This window comes from Pleurodeles waltl, chromosome 6, assembly GCF_031143425.1.
Source record: "Pleurodeles waltl isolate 20211129_DDA chromosome 6, aPleWal1.hap1.20221129, whole genome shotgun sequence".
Taxonomy (NCBI): Eukaryota; Metazoa; Chordata; class Amphibia; order Caudata; family Salamandridae; genus Pleurodeles; species Pleurodeles waltl.
Genome location: NC_090445.1, coordinates 94,394,036 through 94,420,409, shown reverse-complemented (window position 1 = coordinate 94,420,409; position 26,374 = coordinate 94,394,036). Strand labels below are relative to the sequence as shown.

Genomic DNA, 26,374 nt, shown 5'->3' with positions numbered 1-26,374 from the left:
TTAGAGGGCAATTCTAAAGCATTGTACTGAAAATTGGAATTACAGCTAAAATGAAGAGAAATTAAAACAGACACTGGACAAAAATTCCTAAGATTTAAAATGCATTATTACAAAAAACAAATTCACAGAGTGTTGGCAATTAGCACTACACCAAAAGCAACATGTACATTGTGGTCTTGATAAACGTACAATGCCTCTCATAGTTTGAATCAGTCCTGACATATTGCGCATGCAAGTTAAATATCTGAGACAGATGTATTTGAAACTGATGTTTGTACATGACACTGCTCAAACTGAGCTGTAATTTGACGTTTCGAGGTACTGCAGAACGATTATTGTGAGAGCGCTGTCAAGTTTTTAGATTGCAAACTTTGAATCTGGCCTTAGTTGTATAAACAACTAGGCAGTGATTTTGTTTACTTTTGTATTTTTGATTCCTGGAATAAACATTGTTTGTTTAGTTTTAGATATGCAAGATGGTATATATTTTTTTATTCACTGCAGTAAATAGATTACAAATTCAGGATCTGAATGAATTTTGTGCAATGTAGTTAGAGCCTCCATTACGTTGTGATATAAAAGAAGTTTATCTTGGCAACTACCAACTTTGCAGCCTCTTCGGTGTTTGAGGTGAAGAGGATGGGATCGCAGGGGAGTGGGCAAGAGCCCTGAACCCGGTCCATAGCGTTTGAGGAACAAAAGGAGGAACAAAAGGAGGGACAAACAAACACATAAGACAAGGGGTTTTGAAAAAACTGTAATAAGTTGCACACAAACATATGTATGTCAATTTTCAAGTGCACTGTTGAGTACACAACCACAGCAGACAGACTGCTTACCTCAGAACCATAAGTCTGAGCCACATGGCACAGCATGAGGAAGGAGATGTCGAAGAGCAGCGCCCGCACTGAGGCAGTTTTGGCTGAGGAAGAGAGAAACTAGGTTAGTGTTGAGAGATGAGAAATGCACAGTGCACACCCCTTCTCATAAGGACAAAAACAAAGCAAAGCGAGAACATAAACTTTATTTTTACAGCTGGCAGAGGTCTCGGTTTACTTAATGAGAGAGAGGTCATTCAACAGAATACAGGGCTACAGAAGAGCTATGCTAAACGTTTGACCAAAAACTCATAATTTATTTTTAAGAATGAGACAATAGTGTTACTCACAGCCTTCAGCGCTGATCTGCTTAGTGAATTCATTCAACCTGTAGAGATTTAAAAAAAGCAGGAATTACTGAAAAAGGTCCAGGACGCATACGTCTGTATCCTCCAGCAGAATGTGTTATATCTTGGGAGACTATGCATTTTGGGAAGTGAAATGAAATATCAGCTCTTCTAGCGTGTAACAAGCTAGAGATAATCTTTACATTTCTGTGACATACTCCAGCTAGTCAGTTCAGAGCTGCGTCACATCTCGATGGGCTGGTAAGTGAACCTTGAATTACTTTTACTTCCTCTGCTCTACATCACACAGAATCTACAAAGGCCTTGTAGGAAACTACCCTCTTTCTGGCATGGTTACCCTCAATTTCTGCCTGTGTCAGTATGCTTTTGACTGTGTTCACTGGGATCCTGCTAACCAGGACACAAGTGACTGTGCTCTCTCCCTTTAAACTTAGTTGCTTGGACCACAAACACCCCACATTTGGCATACTGGTGCCCCCTTGTAAGTTCCTAGTATATGGTGCGCAGGTACAAAGGGCATTGGGGCACTAGGGGTCCCCATGGGCTGCAGCATGTATTATGCCACACATTGGGAGGCCATGCAAAGTGTATCTGCAGGCTTGCCATTGCATCCTGTGTGAAAGGGTGCATGGATCCTTTTCACTACAGGTCACTGCAAGTCACCCCTATGGTAGGCCCTCATAGTCCGGAGGGCAGGGTGCAGGTACTTGTGTGTGAGGGCACTGCCGCACAAGCAGAGGTGCCTCCACGAACTCCAGCTCCATTTTTATGGATTTAGTGAGTATGGGGACGCCATTGTATGTTTGTACTGGACACAGGTCACCACCTATGGCCAGCTACATAATGGTAACTCAACCTGGGCATGTTTGGTATCAAACATATCGGAATCATACCCCGATACTGTTGCCAGTATTGGAAGTATGATTCCATGCACTTTGTGGTCTCCTTAGAGGACCCCCAGCATTGCTCCTACCAGCTTTCTGGGGTTTTCTGGGAAGCCCAAGTTGTTACCACCCCTCAGACAGGTTTCTGCCCTCCTGCTGCTTGAACAGCTCAAGCCCAGAAAGGCAGAACAGGGAGGTAACACCTGGCTTAGGTGGAGTGGCCTCCCCAAGCCACTGGTATGCCTTGAAAGGCACATTTGGTGCCCTCCTTGCATAAACCAGTCTGCACCGGTTCAGGGACCTCCAGTCCCTGCTCTGGTGTAAAACTGGACAATGGAAAGCGAAGTGACCACTCCCCTGTCCATTACCACCCCATCTTGAATCCAAGGTAGGCAGAGGCCTCTGGGAGCATCTAAGTGGCCAGGTCAGGCAGGTGACGTCAGAAGCCCCTCCGGATAGGTGGTCACCGGGCCAATCCCCCTTCCAGGGCTATTTAGGGTCTTCCTCAGATTCGACAGGCAAGACTCCAGCAGGACTCCTCTGCACGTTTACTTTGACTTTTGGCCACTGGAACCGCAACTGGACTCCACAGGAACCTACAAGCAGCAGCTACAGCGACCACTTTGTCCTGCAACATTGTTTTTCCGGCTCCTTCCAGCAATTGCAATATTTCCCCAGCTGTGCATCTACTTAGGGCAGCAAGTCTTCAGCCTGCACAAGAAGCAAGAAGGAATCTCCCTTGGAGTAAAGGAGTCACTCTGCTGCATCCACAGGCATCAACAGCAACAATGGCCAGCTGCATGGATCTCCTCTCCTCTTGAGCTGCGTGGATCCTGCATCACAGGTGGTGGTCTGGAATGGTCATCTTGATCCTCTCTGCCAGCTGTCCAACTTTGGTGAAGGTAAACTCTTGCTTTCCCAAGCAGGACAGTACACCCGTGCATGGCATCTTTTACAGCTACTGAGGCTGGTCGGCATCTATTCCAAACAATCTTCAGCCTTCGTGTAGCCCGAGCCCCCAGCACTCTTCCCTGCGAAGCACAGCCCTCTGCGTGCCTCTTCTGCGACGTGAGACCTCTCTTTAGGTGTGCAGTGTGGGCCTCTGTGTGACTCCTGGGTTTGTCACCTGTGAGTCTTCTGTGGGGGCTGCCTCCTCTTCTTTGGACTCTGCACAGCTCAGGGTCACCTGGGACTCCCCCAGTGGGTTGAGTCCCCCTTGGACCTTGTTGGTCCCGCCAGCTCCACTTTTCACCCAACTGCGACATTTGCCTTTGCCAAGGCTTGTTGGTAGTTTTCCCACACCACAGACTGACTGTATCCAGTCAATGCATCATCCAGATACTCTTTTTCAGCTCCAGGGCTGCATTGCTGACCGTCTTCGTATCCCCGTCGACCAACTACTTCATCCACAGACGGGTGGGTAGTGGCTCCTGTCACCAGCGGAAACTCCGACTGGAACTGGACTTGGTCCCATTCTTTTCCAGGTCTTCCTCTTTCAGGTTCCACCTTTTGTTGCTTGCAGTCTTGTCTGGGTCTTGCAATATCCTCCTCTAAAGTTCTGTGGGTTGGTTTGGGTAGAACCAGAAACTTACCTCTTTCCTCCTGGTCCCTCAGGGGTACTCTGGTACTTACCTTTGGGGTTTCCTAGTACCTCCAGCTCCCCTTCTACCGATTCCACTTCCTTGGGTGGGGCCCCGACCTTCACATTTCACTTTCTTAGTATATGGTTTGGTCTCAGTCTAGGCCTTCAGTATTGCCTATTGCTTTTCACTGTGTTCTATTACTTTTTATGCCTATTTCCTGATTGTTAATGTACATATATAGTGTGTGTATTTAACTTCTGCCTATAGCATTTTAGTACTTGTGTCACTAAAATAAAGTACCTTTATTTTTGTGACACTGTATGGTTCTTTCATGTGTGTAAGTGCTATGTGACTACAGTGGCATTGAATGAGCATTGCATGTCTCTCTAGAGAGCTTGGCTTCTAGACACTACCCACACTTCACTACTAGAGGAACCCTGGACCTGGTATAAGGCGTAAGTACTATAGGTACCCACTACACACCAGGCCAGCTTCCTACAGGCCACAATACCACATGCCATTACAAGGGCTGTGCTGCCATCCTTTACTTAGCAAGATTATCATCACAAACCTAGTGCTTAACATGCCTTTCTGCATAAAGCCTATGGAAATTACGACTATATTTAGCTGGGCAGCTATTCTTAAAGGGCTATGCTGTAGCATGCATTTCCTTTCCATGCAGTTAGGGCCTAAACAGAGTCTATGAACAGGCTGTACTGGCCGAAATCATCAGTCAGGGCTATGCCTTCAGAATCTCTGGTAGAGTTCAGTTGTCACTGCTACTGAAATATAAGCAGTGGTCGGGGTTCAACTGAGAGTGGCCTCATATCTCTAAGTTCCCTGACACAACTAAAAGAACTATACACAAAGCAACTATCAAATATCTGCCTGAATTTACTAGTGGAACCCTGAAGATAAGGGTTTCTTTGAAAGTGCACATAGCACAGATCACGCAGACCACACCACCAAACATAGTTCATCCAATGAGATCATCAGCTGAAAGCACACACTCTGGGAACAGTCATAGCAAAAAGTCAAGAAAAGCCAAACACTAGAGCACACTACTATTATGACTTAGAAGATCTGGATGAGGAGAGCATTTTCATGTAGTTCTTGTGATTTCTCTGATTGCACTGTGTTATTTACTTGATGAATTTGCGGGCAAATGACTTCAGTTTTCCAGTGGCTGCAGCAGCTGCTAGCAGGAGGTCCAAGCTTTTGCCTGACAGCATGTGGCCCAAGACTCCTAGCAGCCCCTCAGGTGATTTGGAATGGTCAGAGTCCATGGTCTGTGGAGAAATGGTCAAAAACTAAATGTTAAGAACTTGATAAAAAAAATAAGTTAATTACCAGTAATATTGTTTTGCATCTAGGATTCAGTTCCAGAAACAAATCATATGCATACTCCTGCCTTCTGAGTACTCATTCTGTAACAGGGCTTGAAACAATTGAAAGCAAATGTGAGTTAAGAAAGAGAATCTTCTACACAGACGATAATGATATTAACATTAGCCCCACAGTTCTCAATTCGACTGAATCTTCTTGATGTACTGTTTTAATAGTAAAGAATAACCTTGTTGAGGGGTGTATGTGTCAAATACACTGCTGAGTACCAGTGCTCTTTGCTCAAGCCAACTGAAGACCGTGACCATCCTGTTTCAGTATAAACACCTCTTATGTTTGGCCTTTGTGTGCTACATCTCTGTCCCTCAGCATCCTTCTGTACAAACCTGGGTTCTGGTTACAGTACCTCCTCCCCCACACACATTTTGCCTGGTTGTTGATGCAACTTTGACTGTTTTGCACTGGCTACGTGCTACCCAGGTCCCCAGTGTCAGTATTCTTTCCTCAAAACAAGACACCTGGTAACTCGATCCTCCAAGTGGTCAGGCCCGTTAGCACCTCTGTAAGTCCCTAATAAATGGTACCCCTGGTACGTAGGGTCTGGGTACTGAAGAGGACCCCTAAGGGCTGCAGCACAACTTGTGCCACGCTAAAGGACCTTAGCACCCACCTCATTCAGACTTCCATTACAGGCTGTGTGACAAGGTGCTCCCAAAAGTGAAAACAGAACATATCCCCTAAAACACTGCATGTAATATTCGTAATTCAACCCTAAAGCAACCCTTACAGCCTTAAGGCAGGGTGCATTATATTACGTGTGAGGACATATTGCAAGAGCAGATGTGCCCCTGGTATGTCTTTGTTGATTCTTAGACAAGTGTGCAGGGAAGCCATTTTAAATATAAGTGCTGGGCACTGGTCAATACGAGTTCCCCAGCTACATGATGGTGTCACTGAAACTAGGGATGTTTGGTATCAAACATCTCATATTAGTAAACCCCCACCAATTCCAGTGATAGATTTATTAATACATGCACCCAGAAGGCACCTTAGAAGTGGCCCCTGAAAACCTGCAAACTGCTGGTGGGTTCACTGACTAGTTATAGCCAGCCTGCCATCTGGCACCAGGACAGGCAAGAAAATTAGCTAGGCAGGAGGTTATGTTGCATTTCCAGGACAGACACACCCCTAGGGTGACTAGCCTGAAATTAACACAACCTTAGGAATTCTGCCATCTTGTGTGTGGTGGAATTTGGAGTTCTGGGACAGGGTGATGCCCAAAGGAAGTGGTCATCAAAGGGGGTAGTGAGCATTTAGGGGCTCCCCCCGATATTAGGAAATCAGATCTTCACTGAACACAAAAGGAGTGGACAAGAAACCTGCTGAACCCGAGAACAGAGGACCACGACGGACTTAGCTCCAAGCCTGCAAGCCTGCCTGCTGCACCCGACCCCTGAGGAGCAACTGACCTGCCCTGCCACTGCAGCCTCCAAAAAACCTGCAGAGCTGCCAGTGCTTCGCAAATCACCAAGAACAACTTCCTTGGAGCAGAGGAGCTGCTTCCCAGCATCTGCAGGCAACCCAAGAAAGAACTGTGAGGACCTGAATCACCAAAATTGTAATCCTACTGGGTCTGTCGGCAGCCTTTGATACCATCTCGCCCCTTAGATTAACTGACTGTCTTTACAAGGTTGGATTGAGAGGACCAGCCTTAAATATATTCACAACTTTTTTCCAGAACAGATCACTATCAGTTAAATGTGTGACCATAATTCGGATCCATTTCAGCTCCCCTGTGGAGGTCCTCAGGGATCCTCTCTTAGCCCAACTTTGTTTAATTTGTATGTTGCACCTTCAGCAAAGCTGGTGCGCTCCTTTGGGTTTCAGGTGTCCTTCTATATCGACGACACACAAATTATTGTCTCTTTTGGAGACAAGACGCAGGACATAGCTAAACAATTTCAGTCTTGCATGTTAGAAGTAAATAACTGGATGGACTGTAACTGGCTTTAGATGAATGGATACAAGACTGAGGTCATCATCTTTGGGGCCAATTCATCTATTTGGGATTCAAACTGGTGGCTAGAGTCATGTGGGACACTACCGATCCCCTCAGCGGCAGTTAAAAACCTTGGAGTTGTTTGTGACTCTGCCTTAACTTTTGACACCCAGGTCAACAAAATCACTAATTCATGCATCTGGTTTATTAAGATGCTTAAGAAAATCCTCCCTTTTATACCTCAGGACCTGAGAGCAAAGGTAGTTCTAGCCTTGATTGGATCAAGACTGGACTACTGTAATGCTCTTTATCTTAACATCAATCAAGCCTCACTAAATAAGCTACAAGCATATTTAGAATAAAAGCACGCATCTGGTTCTGGGTTTAGACAATGTTGCATCTGCTAAAGATAGTTTGAATTAACTCCATTGGCTACCGATTAGGAAGCGCATTACTTTTAAAACGTGTCTGGCTCACAAGTCCCTCTTACAGGGTCCCTATTTGCCTCTTCCATCAATTAAGTGGTACATACCACAGACCCCTTCTGGATCAATGTAACTATCCAGCCAGTTTAATTTCAGCACTCCCTCTGGTTCTTTTAACCACGAGGTTGAGTCCGCCCAAGTAGTATCATCTTACTTGGGTGGGGCCAGGTGGTCATATGATGAAGCAAGACACTATTATGTGTGTGAGACCACCTAGTCCGTAAGGGAAACCCCCTATCCCCCTGTAGGACAACACAGCACCCCCTAGCTTGGACATTTTCCAACTATGACTTCCCGACCTGAGGATCTATAGTGACCTTATTAACACCACTGGAAAGAAGACTGACATAGTCTTACCTTCATTTTCTACTACCCCACACCATTAGTGATGATATAATTTCTATAGGGAGGCGGTGTGGGCTAGCTACACTCCCATTGCTCTCCTTTTGTGTAGATATACATACCTGGACGGACCCTCCGATCAGCTGACCTGAAGTCAGCATACTCTTCTACGACCAAGAAAGTAAAATGGGGGGGACTGAGCTTTTTCAATAGCGTTGTTAAACTATGGAACTCCCTCCCCTTGAAAATCAGGAATATCCCCTTCCTTAGGCGTTTTCGCAAACAACTTAAAACCTGGTTATTTCAGCCCTAATTAAGAACGACCACAGAATTTTGGTTTTACCTTCATAGTGCTTTGATACCTTTGGTCGAAATGCGCTTTATCAAATACTTTATACATACATGCATACATACAAAAACCCGATGCTGGAGAGCACCACTGCACCGAGCTGCCTAGCCCGAGCTGAAGTGGCCCAATGAAGTGCCAGCTTGGTTCCCAGGCCATCAGGAGACAAAGCCTACCTGGAGCTTGCCCTCAGTGGAATTCCCGGTGGCCACAGTAGCCTGATTCTGCAGACCCTACCCCCCTCACCAAGATCACCTCTGGTAATGGAGAACCAGTATTCCACTATACCTCTGCACCCAGATCGAGGAGAAGAGGACCACTGGTGTCCTTATGTCCTCCAGGCTCGTGAGACCTGAGCCCACTTGCTGGTCTGGCCGGACTGGTCCCCCAACCCATGCCTGCAGCCTGTTTCTGTGGGCCCCTCCACTACAACTGCCACTGGTAAACCCACCGGTCCAAACCACCTCTGTAACCCAACCGAGGAGAAAAGGAGCACTAGTGTCCCTACGTACTGAGCACCAGAAGAACTGAACCCACCTGGTGGTTCACCTGGACTGGGCTCTCAGTCCAACCCTGCAGCATCTTTGTCACCGGACCAAACCCCAGAGATTTACATGGGGGAACCCAACACTGAACTGCACCACTGCACCTGGCTGCCCCAGTGCCGCCCCCAAGGTGACCTGTTGGTGTGGCCTAGGACCCTTCCCTGTACTCACCTTAAGTTCAGAAGACTGGTCCTGTAAGCTGCTGTGACGTAATTGTTTGCCGTGTATGTTTTTTGTCCCATAGAGTAACACTGCATCTACTGAAAAATGCAGCTGACTTTTGAAAACTTTCAAAATACCAATTTTGTAAAGTACTCACCTATTCCAGTGATCTTGGAATCTAAATGTATATAAAAGTATGTGCTATTTTCATAAACTGGTGTTGGATTTCTTTATTGAGTTTGTGTCGCAGTTAGTGTATGAATGTGTGCCTCACATGCTAAGCACTACCCTCTGATATGCCTAACTGCTCAATTTTTGTGCTCTAGCTCTCTTGTCTCTGAAAGTTCTCCCATCACTCACTCTTCTCTTTCTAGCAATGGATCCAGTCATATTAACTAACAGAATCAACCAACCTTTGTGACACATTTACATCTAAAGCACTACAACTTTTTCCCAGCTTACATTGTTATCTATTCCATTTGAGTAACTGGCTTCTACTCACTGACCTCTTGCATTGCTCATTTAGGGCCGTGGAGACATCTTCATATTTTAATAGCTACTTGGTGAACAATCCACTCCCTTCAGCTACTGATCAGTCTCACTACTCCTGATCTTGTCATAACCCTAGAAACACTTTGCCACGGCCTCACCACAAATAACCCCTGTAGTCATCTAAATGAGATTCTACAAGAAGCAATTCATCAAGACAGCCAGTCTTCACTCCCATAATATATGGCTACAGTGCTCACCTATTTCTACCATCTTCCTTATAAAAGTCAATGCAAACCACTGTGTTATAGTCTGAATCTTCCTTTTCAAAATTGGCTCCGTGCCTGGGTTAGGCACTTGGGTGCTGTATTCTCCTGGCTCCCCTCCTACCTTACAGACCAGACCAGCTGTACTCTGCTCTGGTGTACCTAAACGTCCATGCCTGTCTCTTTAAAAAACAGAAATCTTGGGTGTGGTCAGTTGCAACATCCCATCATCCAGCTTAATTTACCACCTCTTGCTGATGATGCCTAAATTACTATCTATTTCCCAAGCACTCGCAGCCTCCCCTAGGTGCCTGTGGCTGACTGTCTCTCTGTTGTCAGACACAGAATGTACTACATGAGATGTTCTGGGACACCTTCCCTGGGAGTCCGCAGGCATCTCAAGGCCTGGGCCGGCAGGAATGCACTTCTCCAGCTGGGGCCTCTTGACAGAAATACTGAGTGTTTGTATATTTGTTATTTCATTTGTGCAGTAGTTTTAAAAGCACTGCAAAATTCCTTGTATATCCAGCAGTTTTCAGGCAAAAATAACAGTGCCAAGATAACTCTGGTGATTAAAGTACCTGATGGAGGGAGATGGAAGGTTTGTCTAGTGGCAGTTTTAACTTATCTAAGGTAGGTCAGATGGTTAATATGCCTGCTGCAAAGAACGTGTATCATGTGCAGGAAAGAACTGTATTTTATGTGCATAGCACAGTGGCATACTGCTTTTGTTACAGAGATTTATTTGTTTTGCTACTGTGCAGTTCATAAGTCACAATCGTAATCTAGCACAGTGAGCTATGGACTGCCATCAAAGAGCTGTTTGCAAACTGCATGGTGAAAGCTATATTTTCCCGTCTTTCACTATCCTGATGGTGCTAAAAAAAACTTTTTGTTTTGCGTAAAAATAAATTCCTATTATTAAAGTCAATGCAAACCACTGTGTTATATTCTGAAATCTGAGTATCTGCTTCTCCAGACCAAGCATTCTTAGAAAATGCCAGTATGGAAGACACCTACACCTTGTAATCTCTTTTGCCTTATGTAACATTTTGTATAAACTGATTCACACCCATACGATTCATTGTGTCTGTATAAGTGTGATGCTCCAACAACCTACACTGGTATGAGAAGTGCAATAAAACAAATGAAATACATGTGATAGAGGAGCTATGGAGAGATGAGAGACACTTAAGGTTTTACTTCCTTTCTCCACCACATATTTATGTGAAAAAGCTTTCTCAGATCTTATGTACTTAAAAAATAAATACAGAAATAGCTTGGGAAAACGTAGAATCTGACCTGAGGATTCAACTTTCTGAAATAAAACCAAACATTGAAAATCGCTATTTGACCTTTGTCTTTGAATGTACAGCAAATGTGACGAGAAAAGAACAAGATTTAAAAACCTGTTAACAGAAAGCAAGTTAATAGATCGGAATGCATTCCTAGGCTAACTTTCTGAAAGACCCCCAAGATGTCTTTAGCAAAGGCTGCAACCTAAAAATGACTCAAAATCTCACCAATGAGGTGAGTACCTCGAATTCCTCCCTCCCATAGGTGTTGTCACCTCAGATTTCAGCACACGGGTGATAAAAGCAAACCACAGGAGGTGAGCTTCTATTTGGAAAGGAAGGAAAAATGTAGTGAGGTAACAACTTTTCTCGTACAACTACAAAATATATTATTGTGGTCGAACATGGAATAAGAACAGGAAAGCTCACCATATCTAAAAAAATGACTGAGAATTGCTTGTTTCATCACTATTAGTTTGCCTCTGCATTCAAACAGTAGTGATGAGTGATTAATGTTGGTCTATTGATTTCTCCATGTAGCTGTGCGGCAGGTACGTATAACTGTCTCTCCTGCATAGACAGCTAGGTTGCTGCCATAAGTCTCTAAGCTTGCCAATGGTCACCCTGCTATTGTGTGGAAATATGTGATGTCTGCTGCTACCAGTCTCGAGATATCTCTGTAGGAAGCTGGCCTGGTGTGTGGTGGACACCTATAGTGTTTACACCTTATACCAGGTCCAGGCAAACCCTATTACTGAATGAAGACAGTGTCTAAGAAACCAGGGCTCTCTAGTAGTAGCTGTGGTGAGCAGCCTAGACGTATCTAGTAGGAGTGTAAAGCACTTGCAATACCCACAGCAGTCACACATCAACTTATCACATTATCACACCTGAAAGGAACCACACAGTGTTACAAAAATAAAGGTACCTTCTTATAGTAGTACTGAACTAGATAACATATAGGCAGTCCCCCAGCAGAAGGAAAGTACTACAGGGAGTGCAGAATTATTAGGCAAGTTGTATTTTTGAGGATTAATTTTATTATTGAACAACAACCATGTTCTCAATGAACCCAAAAAACTCATTAATATCAAAGCTGAATATTTTTGGAAGTAGTTTTTAGTTTGTTTTTAGTTTTAGCTATGTTAGGGGGATATCTGTGTGTGCAGGTGACTATTACTGTGCATAATTATTAGGCAACTCAACAAAAAACAAATATATACCCATTTCAATTATTTATTATTACCAGTGAAACCAATATAACATCTCAACATTCACAAATATACATTTCTGACATTCAAAAACAAAACAAAAACAAATCAGTGAGCAATATAGCCACCTTTCTTTGCAAGGACACTCAAAAGCCTGCCATCCATGGATTCTGTCAGTGTTTTGATCTGTTCACCATCAACATTGCGTGCAGCAGCAACCACAGCCTCCCAGACACTGTTCAGAGAGGTGTACTGTTTTCCCTCCTTGTAAATCTCACATTTGATGATGGACCACAGGTTCTCAATGGGGTTCAGATCAGGTGAACAAGGAGGCCATGTCATTAGATTTCCTTCTTTTATACCCTTTCTTGCCAGCCACGCTGTGGAGTACTTGGACGCGTGTGATGGAGCATTGCCCTGCATGAAAATCATGTTTTTCTTGAAGGATGCAGGCTTCTTCCTGTACCACTGCTTGAAGAAGGTGTCTTCCAGGAACTGGCAGTAGGACTGGGAGTTGAGCTTGACTCCATCCTCAACCCGAAAAGGCCCCACAAGCTCATCTTTGATGATACCAGCCCAAACCAGTACTCCACCTCCACCTTGCTGGCGTCTGAGTCGGACTGGAGCTCTCTGCCTTTTACCAATCCAGCCACGGGCCCATCCATCTGGCCCATCAAGACTCACTCTCATTTCATCAGTCCATAAAACCTTAGAAAAATCAGTCTTGAGATATTTCTTGGCCCAGTCTTGACGTTTCAGCTTGTGTGTCTTGTTCAGTGGTGGTCGTCTTTCAGCCTTTCTTACCTTGGCCATGTCTCTGAGTATTGCACACCTTGTGCTTTTGGGCACTCCAGTGATGTTGCAGCTCTGAAATATGGCCAAACTGGTGGCAAGTGGCATCGTGGCAGCTGCACGCTTGACTTTTCTCAGTTCATGGGTGTAAGGAAATGCCTCCTTGGCATGGTTACCCCCTGACTTTTTGCCTTTGCTGATGCTATGTTTTGAATTGAAAGTGTGCTGAGGCCTGCTAACCAGGCCCCAGCACCAGTGTTCTTTCCCTAACCTGTACTTTTGATTCCCCAATTGTCACACCCTGGCATCCAGATAAGTCCCTTGTAACTGGTACCTCTGGTACCAAGGGCCCTGATGCCAGGGAAGGTCTCTAAGGGCTGCAGCATGTATTATGCCACCCTAGAGACCCCTCACCCAGCACAGACACACTGCTTACCAGCTTGTGTGTGCTAGTGAGAAAAAAATAAGTCGACATGGCACTCCCCTCAGGGTGCCATGCCAGCCTCCCACTGCCTATGCAGTATAGGTAAGACACCCCTCTAGCAGGCCTTACAGCCCTAAGGCAGGGTGCACTATACCATAGGTGAGGGTACCAGTGCATGAGCACTGTGCCCCTACAGTGTCTAAGCAAAACCTTAGACATTGTAAGTGCAGGGTGGCCATAAGAGTAGATGGTCTGGGAGTCTGTTTTACACGAACTCCACAGCACCATGATGGCTACACTGAAAACTGGGAAGATTGGAATCAAACTTCTCAGCACAATAAATGCACACTGATGCCAGTGTACATTTTATTGTAAAATACACCACAGAGGGCACCTTAGAGGTGCCCCCTGAAACTTAACCGACTATCTGTGTAGGCTGACTGGTTCCAGCAGCCTGCCACACTAGAGACATGTTGCTGGCCCCATGGGGAGAGTGCCTTTGTCACTCTGAGGCCAGTAACAAAGCCTGCACTGGGTGGAGATGCTAACACCTCCCCCAGGCAGGAGCTGTAACACCTGGCGGTGAGCCTCAAAGGCTCACCCCTTTGTCACAGCACCGCAGGACACTCCAGCTAGTGGAGTTGCCCGCCCCCTCCGGCCCCGGCCCCCACTTTTGGCAGCAAGGCCGGAGAAAATAATGAGAATAACAAGGAGGAGTCACTGGCCAGTCAGGACAGCCCCTAAGGTGTCCTGAGCTGAGGTGACTAACTTTTAGAAATCCTCCATCTTGCAGGTGGAGGATTCCCCCAATAGGATTAGGGATGTGACCCCCTCCCCTTGGGAGGAGGCACAAAGAGGGTGTACCCACCCTCAGGGCTAGTAGCCATTGGCTACTAACCCCCCAGACCTAAACACGCCCTTAAATTTAGTATTTAAGGGCTCTCCCTGAACCTAGAAATTAGATTCCTGCAACTACAAGAAGAAGGACTGCCTAGCTGAAAACCCCTGCAGAGGAAGACCAGAAGACAACAATTGCCTTGGCTCCAGAAACTCACCGGCCTGTCTCCTGCCTTCCAACGAACTCTGCTCCAGCGACGCCTTCCAAAGGGACCAGCGACCTCTGAATCCTCTGAGGACTGCCCTGCTTCGACGACGACAAGAAACTCCCGAGGACAGCGGACCTGCTCCAAAAAGACTGCAACTTTATCCAAAGGAGCAGCTTTAAAGAACCCTGCAATCTCCCCGCAAGAAGCGTGAGACTTGCAACACTGCACCCGGCGACCCCGACTCGGCTGGTGGAGAACCAACACCTCAGGGAGGACCCCCGGACTACTCTACGACTGTGAGTACCAAAACCTGTCCCCCCTGAGCCCCCACAGCGCCGCCTGCAGAGGGAATCCTGAGGCTTCCCCTGACCGCGACTCTCTGAAACCTAAGTCCCGACGCCTGGAAAAGACCCTGCACCCGCAGCCCCCAGGACCTGAAGGACCGGACTTTCACTGCAGAAGTGACCCCCAGGAGTCCCTCTCCCTTGCCCAAGTGGAGGTTTCCCCGAGGAAGCCCCCCCTTGCCTGCCTGCAGCGCTTAAGAGATCCCTTGATCTCTCATTGACTTCCATTGCGAACCCGACGCTTGTTCTAACACTGCACCCGGCCGCCCCCGCGCCGCTGAGGGTGAAATTTCTGTGTGGGCTTGTGTCCCCCCCGGTGCCCTACAAAACCCCCCTGGTCTGCCCTCCGAAGACGCGGGTACTTACCTGCTGGCAGACTGGAACCGGGGCACCCCCTTCTCTCCATTGAAGCCTATGCGTTTTGGGCATCACTTTGAACTCCGCACCTGACCGGCCCTGAGCTGCTGGTGTGGTAACTTTGGGGTTGCTCTGAACCCCCAACGGTGGGCTACCTTGGACCAAGAACTGAACCCTGTAAGTGTCTTACTTACCTGGTAAAACTAACAAAAACTTACCTCCCCCAGGAACTGTGAAAATTGCACTAAGTGTCCACTTTTAAAATAGCTATTTGTGAACAACTTGAAAAGTATACATGCAATTGAAATGATTCAAAGTTCCTAATGTACTTACCTGCAATACCTTTCAAACAAGATATTACATGTTAAATTTTAACCTGTGGTTCTTAAAATAAACTAAGAAAATATATTTTTCTATAACAAAACCTATTGGCTGGATTTGTCTCCGAGTGTGTGTACCTCATTTATTGTCTATGTGTATGTACAACAAATGCTTAACACTACTCCTTGGATAAGCCTACTGCTCGACCACACTACCACAAAAATAGAGCATTAGTATTATCTCTTTTTACCACTATTTTACCTCTAAGGGGAACCCTTGGACTCTGTGCATGCTATTCCTTACTTTGAAATAGCACATACAGAGCCAACTTCCTACATTGGTGGATCAGCGGTGGGGTACAAGACTTTGCATTTGCTGGACTACTCAGCCAATACCTGATCACACGACAAATTCCAAAATTGTCATTAGAAATTGATTTTTGCAATTTGAAAAGTTTTCTAAATTCTTAAAAGTCCTGCTAGGGCCTTGTGTTAGTCCCTGTTAGCATTTCTTTTAGAGTTTAAAAGTTTTTGAAAGTTTGAATTAGAACCTAGAACTAGTTTTAGTTTCTTAAAAAGTATTCCAACTTTTAGCAGCATAGGGCCTGATTCTAACTTTGGAGGACGGTGTTAAACCGTCCCAAAAGTGGCGGATATACCACCTACCGTATTACGAGTCCATTATATCCTATGGAACTCGTAATACGGTAGGTGGTATATCCGCCACTTTTGGGACGGTTTAACACCGTCCTCCAAAGTTAGAATCAGGCCCATAATGTCTAATACAGATGTGAATGTGGTGGAACTCGACACCACACCTTACCTCCATCTACAGATGAGAGAGCTAAGGTCACTCTGTAAACTAAAGAAAATAGCAATGGGCTCCAGACCTTCCAAACTACAGCTCCAGGAGCTGTTGGCAGAGTTTGAAAGAGCCAACCCCTCTGAGGATGGCAACACAGAGGATGATGATAGTGACTTGGAGGGTGATTCCCCCCCACCAGTCCTATCTAGGGAGAACAGGGCTTCTCAAGCCCTGACTCCACAAATAATAGTCAGAGATGCTGGTTCCCTCACAGGAGGGACCAACAACTCTGAAATCACTGAGGATAACTCCAGTGAAGAGGACATCCAGTTAGCCAGGATGGCCAAAAGATTGGCTTTGGAAAGACAGATCCTAGCCATAGAAAGGGAAAGACAAGAGATGGGCCTAGGACCCATCAATGGTGGCAGCAACATAACTAGGGTCAGAGATTCTCCTGACATGTTGAAAATCCCCAAAGGGATTGTAACTAAATATGAAGATGGTGATGACATCACCAAATGGTTCACAGCTTTTGAGAGGGCTTGTGAAACCAGAAAAGTGAACAAATCTCACTGGGGTGCTCTCCTTTGGGAAATGTTCACAGGAAAGTGTAGGGATAGACTCCTCACACTCTCTAAAAAAGATGCAGAATCTTATGACCTCATGAAGGGCACCCTGATTGAGGGCTTTGGATTCTCCACTGAGGAGTATAGGATTAGATTCAGGGGGGCTCAAAAATCCTCGAGCCAGACCTGGGTTGACTTTGTAGACTACTCAGTAAAAACACTAGATGGTTGGATTCAAGGAAATGGTGTAAATGATTATGATGGGCTGTACAATTTATTTGTGAAAGAACACCTATTAAGTAATTGTTTCAATGATAAACTGCATCAGCATCTGGTGGACCTAGGACCAATTTCTCCCCAAGAATTGGGAAAGAAGGCGGACCATTGGGTCAAGACTAGGGTGTCCAAAACTTCCACAGGGGTTGACCAAAAGAAAGGGGTCACAAAACCTCCCCAGGGGAAGGGTGGTGAGACAGCCAAAAATAAAAATAGTAAAGAGTCTTCTACAGGCCCCCAAAAACCTGCACAGGAGGGTGGGCCCAGAGCCTCTTCACAAAACAATCCTGGGTACAAGGGTAAAAACTTTGATCCCAAAAAGGCCTGGTGTCGAAACTGTAGTCAGTCTGGACACCAAACTGGAGACAAGGCCTGTCCCAAGAAAGATACCACTTCTAACTCCCATCCAGCTAAAACTGGAATGGCCAGTCTCCAAGTGGGATCAACAGTGTGCCCAGAGCAAATCAGGTGTCACACTTAAGTTACATTAGTCTCTGAGGGTGGGGTGGATTTAGCCACACTGGCTGCCTGGCCCCCTAACATGCAAAAATACAGGCAGCAGCTTTTAATTAATGGGACAAGTATAGAAGGCCTGAGGGATACAGGTGCCAGTGTCACTATGGTGACAGAGAAACTGGTTTCCCCTGGCCAATACCTGACTGGACAAACTTATCCAGTCACCAACGCTGACAATCAGACTAAAGTACATCCCATGGCTATGGTAACTTTAGAGTGGGGAGGGGTCAATGGCCTGAAACAGGTGGTGGTCTCCTCAAATATCCCAGTAGACTGTTTGCTTGGAAATGACCTGGAGTCCTCAGCATGGGCTGAGGTAGAACTGAAAACCCATGCAGCCATGCTGGGTATCCCTGAACTGGTGTGTGTCAAGACTAGGGCACAGTGCAAGGCACAGGGTGAAAAAGTAGAGCTGGAGTCTGGAAAAATGGCCCAGCCTACCAAGAGAAAAGGAAAGTCAGCTGGGAAACCAGCTGCAACACAACACCAAAAAGAGAACCTCTCTTCTCAGGAAGAAGTTCTGCCCTCTGAGGGAACTGAGCCTATGGAGCTGGAACCTTATCAGGTTGAGCTCTTGGGCCCAGGGGGACCCTCAAGGGAAGAGTTGTGTAAGGGACAAGAAACCTGTCCCTCTCTTGAAGGCCTTAGGCAGCAAGCTGCTGAAGAGTCCAAAGGCAAGAAAAATGGAACACATAGGGTCTATTGGGAAGATGGACTCCTGTACACTGAGGCAAGAGATCCCAAACCTGGTGCCACTAGGAGAGTGGTAGTGCCTCAGAGTTTCAGAGAGTTTATTCTGACCTTAGCCCATGATATTCCCCTTGCTGGGCATTTGGGACAAACCAAGACGTGGGAGAGGTTAGTCAACCACTTCTACTGGCCCAATATGTCCCAGAAGGTTAAGGAGTTTTGCCTCTCCTGCCCCACCTGTCAAGCCAGTGGTAAGACAGGTGGGCATCCAAAGGCCCCCCTCATTCCACTTCCAGTGGTGGGGGTCCCCTTTGAAAGAGTGGGTGTGGACATAGTTGGTCCACTAGAACCTCCCACAGCCTCAGGAAATATGTACATCCTAGTAGTAGTGGATCATGCTACTAGGTATCCTGAAGCTATTCCCCTTAGGTCGACTACTGCCCCTGCAGTAGCCAAGGCCCTCATTGGTATCTTTACCAGAGTGGGTTTCCCTAAGAAGGTGGTTTCTGACAGAGGTACCAACTTCATGTCAGCTTACCTAAAACACATGTGGAATGAGTGTGGAGTGACTTATAAATTCACTACCCCATATCATCCACAAACTAATGGCCTTGTTGAGAGATTCAACAAGACATTAAAGGGCATGATCATGGGGCTCCCAGAAAAACTCAAAAGGAGATGGGATGTCCTCCTGCCATGTCTGCTTTTCGCTTACAGAGAGGTGCCTCAGAAGGGAGTAGGATTCTCACCCTTTGAACTTCTGTTTGGCCACCCTGTAAGGGGACCACTTGCTCTTGTTAAAGAAGGCTGGGAGAGACCTCTTCATGAGCCTAAACAAGACATAGTGGACTATGTACTTGGCCTTCGCTCCAGGATGGCAGAGTACATGGAAAAGGCAAGTAAAAACCTTGAGGCCAGCCAACAACTCCAGAAGTTGTGGTATGACCAAAAGGCTGCACTGGTTGAATTTCAACCAGGGCAGAAAGTCTGGGTTCTGGAGCCTGTGGCTCCCAGGGCACTCCAGGACAAATGGAGTGGCCCTTACCCAGTACTAGAAAGGAAGAGTCAGGTCACCTACGTGGTGGACCTGGGCACAAGCAGGAGCCCCAAGAGGGTGATCCATGTAAACCGCCTTAAGCTCTTCCATGACAGGGCTGATGTAAATCTGTTGATGGTAACAGATGAGGACCAGGAAGCTGAGAGTGAAGCTCTCCCTGATCTCCTCTCATCAGACCCTAAAGGTGGCTCAGTAGATGGAGTGATCTACTCAGACACCCTCTCTAGCCAACAGCAGTCTGACTGCAGGAAGGTCCTGCAGCAGTTTGCTGAACTCTTTTCCCTAACCCCTGGTCAGACACACCTGTCTACCCATGATGTGGACACAGGAGACAGCATGCCTGTCAAAAACAAAATATTTAGGCAGTCTGACCAAGTTAAGGAAAGCATCAAGGTGGAAGTCCACAAGATGCTGGAATTGGGAGTAATTGAGTACTCTGACAGCCCCTGGGCTAGCCCAGTGGTCTTAGTCCCCAAACCTCACACCAAAGAAGGAAAGAGAGAGATGAGGTTTTGTGTGGACTACAGAGGTCTCAACTCTGTCACAAAGACAGATGCTCATCCCATTCCTAGAGCTGATGAGCTAATAGACAAATTAGGGGCTGCCAAATTCCTAAGTACCTTTGACTTAACAGCAGGGTACTGACAAATCAAAATGGCCCCTGGAGCAAAAGAAAAGACAACATTCTCCACACCTGATGGGCATTATCAGTTCACTGTTATGCCCTTTGGTTTAAAGAATGCCCCTGCCACCTTCCAAAGGTTGGTGAATCAAGTCCTTGCTGGGCTGGAATCCTTTAGTGCAGCTTATCTGGATGATATTGCTGTCTTCAGCTCCACCTGGCAGGATCACCTGGTCCACCTGAAGAAGGTTTTGAAGGCTCTGCAATCTGCAGGCCTCTCTATCAAGGCATCCAAATGCCAGATAGGGCAGGGAACTGTGGTTTACTTGGACACCTTGTAGGTGGAGGCCAAGTTCAGCCACTCCAGCCTAAGATCCAGACTATTCTGGACTGGGCAGCTCCAAAAACCCAGACTCAAGTCAGGGCATTCCTTGGCTTGACTGGGTATTATAGGAGGTTTGTGAAGGGATATGGATCCATTGTGACAGCCCTCACAGAACTCACCTCCAAGAAAATGCCCAAGAAAGTAAACTGGACTGTAGAATGCCAACAGGCCTTTGACACCCTGAAACAAGCTATGTGCACAGCACCAGTACTAAAAGCTCCAGATTACTCCAAGCAATTCATTGTGCAAACAGATGCCTCTGAACATGGGATAGGGGCAGTTTTGTCCCAAACAAATGATGATGGCCTTGACCAGCCTGTTGCTTTCATTAGCAGGAGGTTACTCCCCAGGGAGCAGCGTTGGAGTGCCATTGAGAGGGAGGCCTTTGCTGTGGTTTGGTCCCTGAAGAAGCTGAGACCATACCTCTTTGGTACTCACTTCCTAGTTCAGACTGACCACAGACCTCTCAGATGGCTGATGCAAATGAAAGGTGAAAATCCAAAACTGTTGAGGTGGTCCATCTCCCTACAGGGAATGGACTTTATAGTGGAACACAGACCTGGGACTGCCCATGCCAATGCAGATGGCCTTTCCAGGTTCTTCCACTTAGACAATGAAGACTCTCTTGGGAAAGGTTAGTCTCATCCTCTTTCGTTTGGGGGGGGGGGTTGTGTAAGGAAATGCCTCCTTGGCATGGTTACCCCCTGACTTTTTGCCTTTGCTGATGCTATGTTTTGAATTGAAAGTGTGCTGAGGCCTGCTAACCAGGCCCCAGCACCAGTGTTCTTTCCCTAACCTGTACTTTTGATTCCCCAATTGGCACACCCTGGCATCCAGATAAGTCCCTTGTAACTGGTACCTCTGGTACCAAGGGCCCTGATGCCAGGGAAGGTCTCTAAGGGCTGCAGCATGTATTATGCCACCCTGGGGACCCCTCACTCAGCACAGACACACTGCTTGCCAGCTTGTGTGTGCTGGTGAGGACAAAACGAGTAAGTCGACATGGCACTCCCCTCAGGGTGCCATGCCAACCTCACACTGCCTGTGCAGTATAGATAGGTCACCCCTCTAGCAGGCCTTACAGCCCTAAGGCAGGGTGCACTATACCGTAGGTGAGGGCACCAGTGCATGAGCACTGTGCCCCTACAGTGTCTAAGCCAAACCTTAGACATTTTAAGTGCAGGGTGGCCATAAGAGTAGATGGTCTGGGAGTCTGTTTTACACGAACTCCACAGCACCATGATGGCTACACTGAAAACTGGGAAGTTTGGTATCAAACTTCTCAGCACAATAAATGCACACTGATGCCAGTGTACATTTTATTGTAAAATACACCCCAGAGGGCACCTTAGAGGTGCCCCCTGAAACCTTAACCAACTACCTGTGTAGGCTGCCACACTCGAGACATGTTGCTGGCCACATGGGGAGAGTGCCTTTGTCACTCTGTGGCCAGTAACAAAGCCTGCACTGGGTGGAGATGCTATCACCTCCCCCAGGCAGGAGCTGTAACACCTGGTGGTGAGCCTCAAAGGCTCACCCCCTTTGTTCCAGCACCACAGGGCACTCCAGCTAGTGGAGTTGCCCGCCCCCTCCGGCCACGGCCCCACTTTTGGCGGCAAGGCCGGAGGAAATAATGAGAATAACAAGGAGGAGTCACTGGCCAGTCAGGACAGCCCCAAGGTGTCCTGAGCTGAAGTGACTAACTTTTAGAAATCCTCCATCTTGCAGATGGAGCATTCCCCCAATAGGGATAGGAATGTGACCCCCTCCCCTTGGGAGGAGGCACAAAGAGGGTGTACCCACCCTCAGGGCTAGTAGCCATTGGCTACTAACCCCCCAGACCTAAACACACCCTTAAATTTAGTATTTAAGGGCTTCCCTGAACCTAAGAATTTAGATTCCTGCAACTTAAAGAAGAAGAGGACTGCTGAGCAGAAAAACCCTGCAGAGAAGAAGAAGACACCAACTGCTTTGGCCCCAGCCCTACCGGCCTGTCTCCCTCCTTCGGAAGAAAACTGCTCCAGCGACGCTTTCCCCAGGACCAGCGACCTCTGAATCCTCAGAGGACTGCCCTGCTTACAAAAGACCAAGAAACTCCAGAGAACAGCGGCTCTGTTCAACAAAGACTGCAACTTTGTTTCCAGAGGAGCAGATTTAAAGACCCCTGCAATCCCCGCAAGAAGCGTGAGACTTGCAACACTGCACCCGGCGACCCCGACTCGACTGGTGGAGAAACAACGCTACAGGGAGGACCCCCCGGCGACTCCAAGACTGTGAGTAACCAAAGTTGTCCCCCCTGAGCCCCCACAGCGACGCCTGCAGAGGGAATCCCGAGGCTCCCCCTGACCGCGACTGCCTGATTCTGAAATCCCGACGCCTGGAAAAGACCCTGCACCCGCAGCCCCCAGGACCTGAAGGATCGGAACTCCAGTGCAGGAGTGACCCCCAGGAGGCCCTCTCCCTTGCCCAGGTGGTGGCTACCCCGAGGAGCCCCCCCCTTTCCTGCCTGCACCGCTGAAGAGACCCCTTGGTCTCTCATTGAAACCTATTGGAAACCCGACGCGTGTTTGCACACTGCACCCAGCAGCCCCCGCGCTGCTGAGGGTGTACTTTTTGTGTGGACTTGTGTCCCCCCCGGTGCCCTACAAAACCCCCCTGGTCTGTCCTCCGAAGACGCGGGTACTTACCTGCTGGCAGACTGGAACCGGGGCACCCCCTTCTCCATTGAAGCCTATGTGTTTTGGGCACCTCTTTGACCTCTGCACCTGACCGGCCCTGAGCTGCTGGTGTGGTGACTTTGGGGTTGCTCTGAACCCCCAACGGTGGGCTACCTTGGACCCCAATTTGAACCCCGTAGGTGGTTTACTTACCTGCAAGAACTAACACTACTTTACCTCCCCCAGGAACTGTTGAAAATTGCACTGTGTCCACTTTTAAAATAGCTATATGTGTTTTATGTAAAAAGTATATATGCTATTGTGATTATTCAAAGTTCCTAAAGTACTTACCTGCAATACCTTTCAAATGAGATATTACAAGGAGAATTTGAACCTGTGGTTCTTAAAATAAACTAAGAAAATATATTTTTCTATACAAAAACCTATTGGCTTGGAATTGTCTCTGAGTGTGTGTTCCTCATTTATTGCCTGTGTGTATGTACAACAAATGCTTAACACTACTCCTTTGATAAGCCTACTGCTCGACCACACTACCACAAAATAGAGCATTAGTATTATCTCTTTTTGCCACTATCTTACCTGAAGGGGAACCCTTGGACTCTGTGCATGCTATTCCTTACTTTGAAATAGCACATACAGAACCAACTTCCTACATTGGTGGATCAGCGGTGGGGTACAAGACTTTGCATTTGCTGGACTACTCAGCCAATACCTGATCACACGACAAATTCCAAAAATTGTCATTAGAAATTGATTTTTGCAATTTGAACTATTTTTCTAAATTCTTAAAAGTCCTGCTAGGGCCTTGTGTTAGTCCCTGTTAGCATTTCTTTTAGAGTTTAAAAGTTTTGTGAAAGTTTGAATTAGAACCTAGAACTAGTTTTAGATTCTTAAAAAGTATTCCAACTTTTAGAAACATAGGGGGTCATTTTGACCTTGGCGGACGGCGGAGGCCGTCCGCCAAGGTACCGCCGCTGAATGACCGCACCGCGGTCAAAAGACCGCGGCGGCCATTCAGACATTTCCTCTGGGCCGGCGGGCGCTCTCCAAAAGAGTGCCCGCCGGCCCAGAGGAAATGCCCCTGCAACGAGGACGCCGGCTCAGAATTGAGCCGGCGTAGTTGCAGGGGTGCGACGGGTGCAGTTGCACCCGTCGCGTATTTCAGTGTCTGCTTAGCAGACACTGAAATACTTTGCGGGGCCCTCTTACGGGGGCCCCTGCAGTGCCCATGCCATAGGCATGGGCACTGCAGGGGACCCCAGGGACCCCGCGGCACCCCCTACCGCCATCCTGTTCCTGGCAGGAGACCCGCCAGGAACAGGATGGCGGTAGGGGGTGTCAGAATCCCCATGGCTGCGGAGCGCGCTCCGCAGCCATGGAGGATTCACAAGGGCAGTGGTAAACCGGCGGAAGACCGCCGGTTTACCCTTTCTAGCCGCGGCTGAACCGCCGCGGTCAGAATGCCCTCGGGAGCACCGCCAGCCTGTTGGCGGTGCTCCCGTGGTCGGTGACCCTGGCGGTCACCGGCCGCCAGGGTCAGAATGACCCCCATAATGTCTAGTGCAGAAGTAAATGTGATGGAACTCGACATCACCCCTTACCTCCATCTTAAGATGAGGGAGCTAAGGTCACTCTGCAAAATAAAGAAAATAGCAATGGGCCCCAGACCTTCCAAACTACAGCTCCAGGAGCTTTTGGCAGAGTTTGAAAAGGCCAACCCCTCTGAGGATGGCAACACAGAGGATGAAGATAGTGACTTGGAGGAAAATTCCCACCTTCCAGTCCTAACTAGGGAGAACAGGGCCTCTCCAGCCCTGTCTCCAAATGTAATAGTCAGAGATGCTGCTTCCCTCACAGGAGGGACCAACATCTCTGAAATCACTGAGGATAATCCCAGTGAAGAGGACATCCAGTTAGCCAGGATGGCCAAAAGATTGGCTTTGGAAAGACAGACCCTAGCCATAGAAAGGGAAAGACAAGAGATGGGCCTAGGACCCGTCAATGGTGGCAGCAACATAACTAGGGTCAGAGATTCTCCTGACATTTTAAAAATCCCTAAAGGGATTGTGACTAAATATGAAGATGGTGATGACATCACCAAATGGTTCACAGCTTTTGAGAGGGCTTGTGTAACCAGAAAAGTGACCAGATCTCACTGGGGTGCTCTCCTTTGGGAAATGTTCACTGAAAAGTGTAGGGATAGACCCCTCACACTCTCTGGAAAAGATGCAGAATCTTATGACCTCATGAAGGGTACCCTGATTGAGGGCTTTGGATTCTCCACTGAGGAGTATAGGATTAGATTCAGGGGGGCTCAAAAATCCTTGAGCCAGATCTGGGTTGATTTTGTAGACTACTCAGTGAAAACTCTGGATGGTTGGATTCAAGGCAGTGGTGTAAATGATTATGATGGGCTGTACAATTTATTTGTGAAAGAACATCTGTTAAGTAATTGTTTCAATGACAAACTGCATCAGCATCTGGTAGACCTAGGACCAATTTCTCCCCAAGAATTGGGAAAGAAGGCGGACCATTGGGTCAAGACTAGGGTGACCAAGACTTCCACAGGGGGTGACCAAAAGAAAGGGGTCACAAAGCCTCCCCAGGGGAAAGGTGTTGAGACATCCAAAAACAAAAATAGTAAAGAGTCTTCTACAGGCCCCCAAAAACCTGCACAGGAGGGTGGGCCCAGAGCCTCTTCACAAACCAATTTTGGGTACAAGGGTAAAAACTTTGATCCCAAGAAGGCCTGGTGTCGTAGCTGTAATCAGCCTGGACACCAAACTGGAGACAAGGCCTGTCCCAAGAAAACAACCACTTCTAACTCCACTCCAGCTAACACTGGAATGGCTAGTCTCCAAGTGGGATCAACAGTGTGCCCAGAGCAAATCAGGTGTCACACTGAAGCTACATTAGTCTCTGAGGGTGGGGTGGATTTAGCCACACTAGCTGCCTGGCCTCCTAACATGCAAAAATACAGGCAGCAGCTCTTAATTAATGGGACAAGTGTAGAAGGCCTGAGGGATACAGGTGCCAGTGTCACTATGATGACAGAGAAACTGGTTTCCCCTGGTCAATACCTGACTGGACAAACTTATCCAGTCACCAATTCTGACAATAAAACTAAAGTACATCCCATGGCTATGGTAACTTTAGAGTGGGGAGGGGTCAATGGCCTGAAACAGGTGGTGGTCTCCTCAAATATCCCAGTAGACTGTTTGCTTGGAAATGACCTGGAGTCCTCAGCATGGGCTGAGGTAGAACTGAAAACCTATGCAGCCATGCTGGGTATCCCTGAACTGGTGTGTGTCAAGACAAGGGCACAGTGCAAGGCTCAGGGTGAAAAAGTAGAGCTGGAG

The 26,374-nt window shown here is 47.3% G+C and overlaps 1 protein-coding gene across 2 annotated transcripts in view; it reads right to left on the bottom strand.

The window, feature by feature from the left end:
* The window catches only part of MED24 (mediator complex subunit 24), a 308,225-nt gene that overhangs the window by 165,062 nt on the left and 116,789 nt on the right, over nucleotides 1-26,374 (bottom strand). For both annotated transcript variants that reach the window (XM_069237418.1, XM_069237419.1), the window contains exons 14-16: nucleotides 4,800-4,942; nucleotides 1,169-1,206; nucleotides 840-922 (exon numbers count right to left, since the gene is read on the bottom strand). In XM_069237418.1, coding sequence (XP_069093519.1) covers nucleotides 840-922; nucleotides 1,169-1,206; nucleotides 4,800-4,942 — 264 coding nt within the window. The remainder of the gene's footprint in view (nucleotides 1-839; nucleotides 923-1,168; nucleotides 1,207-4,799; nucleotides 4,943-26,374) is intronic.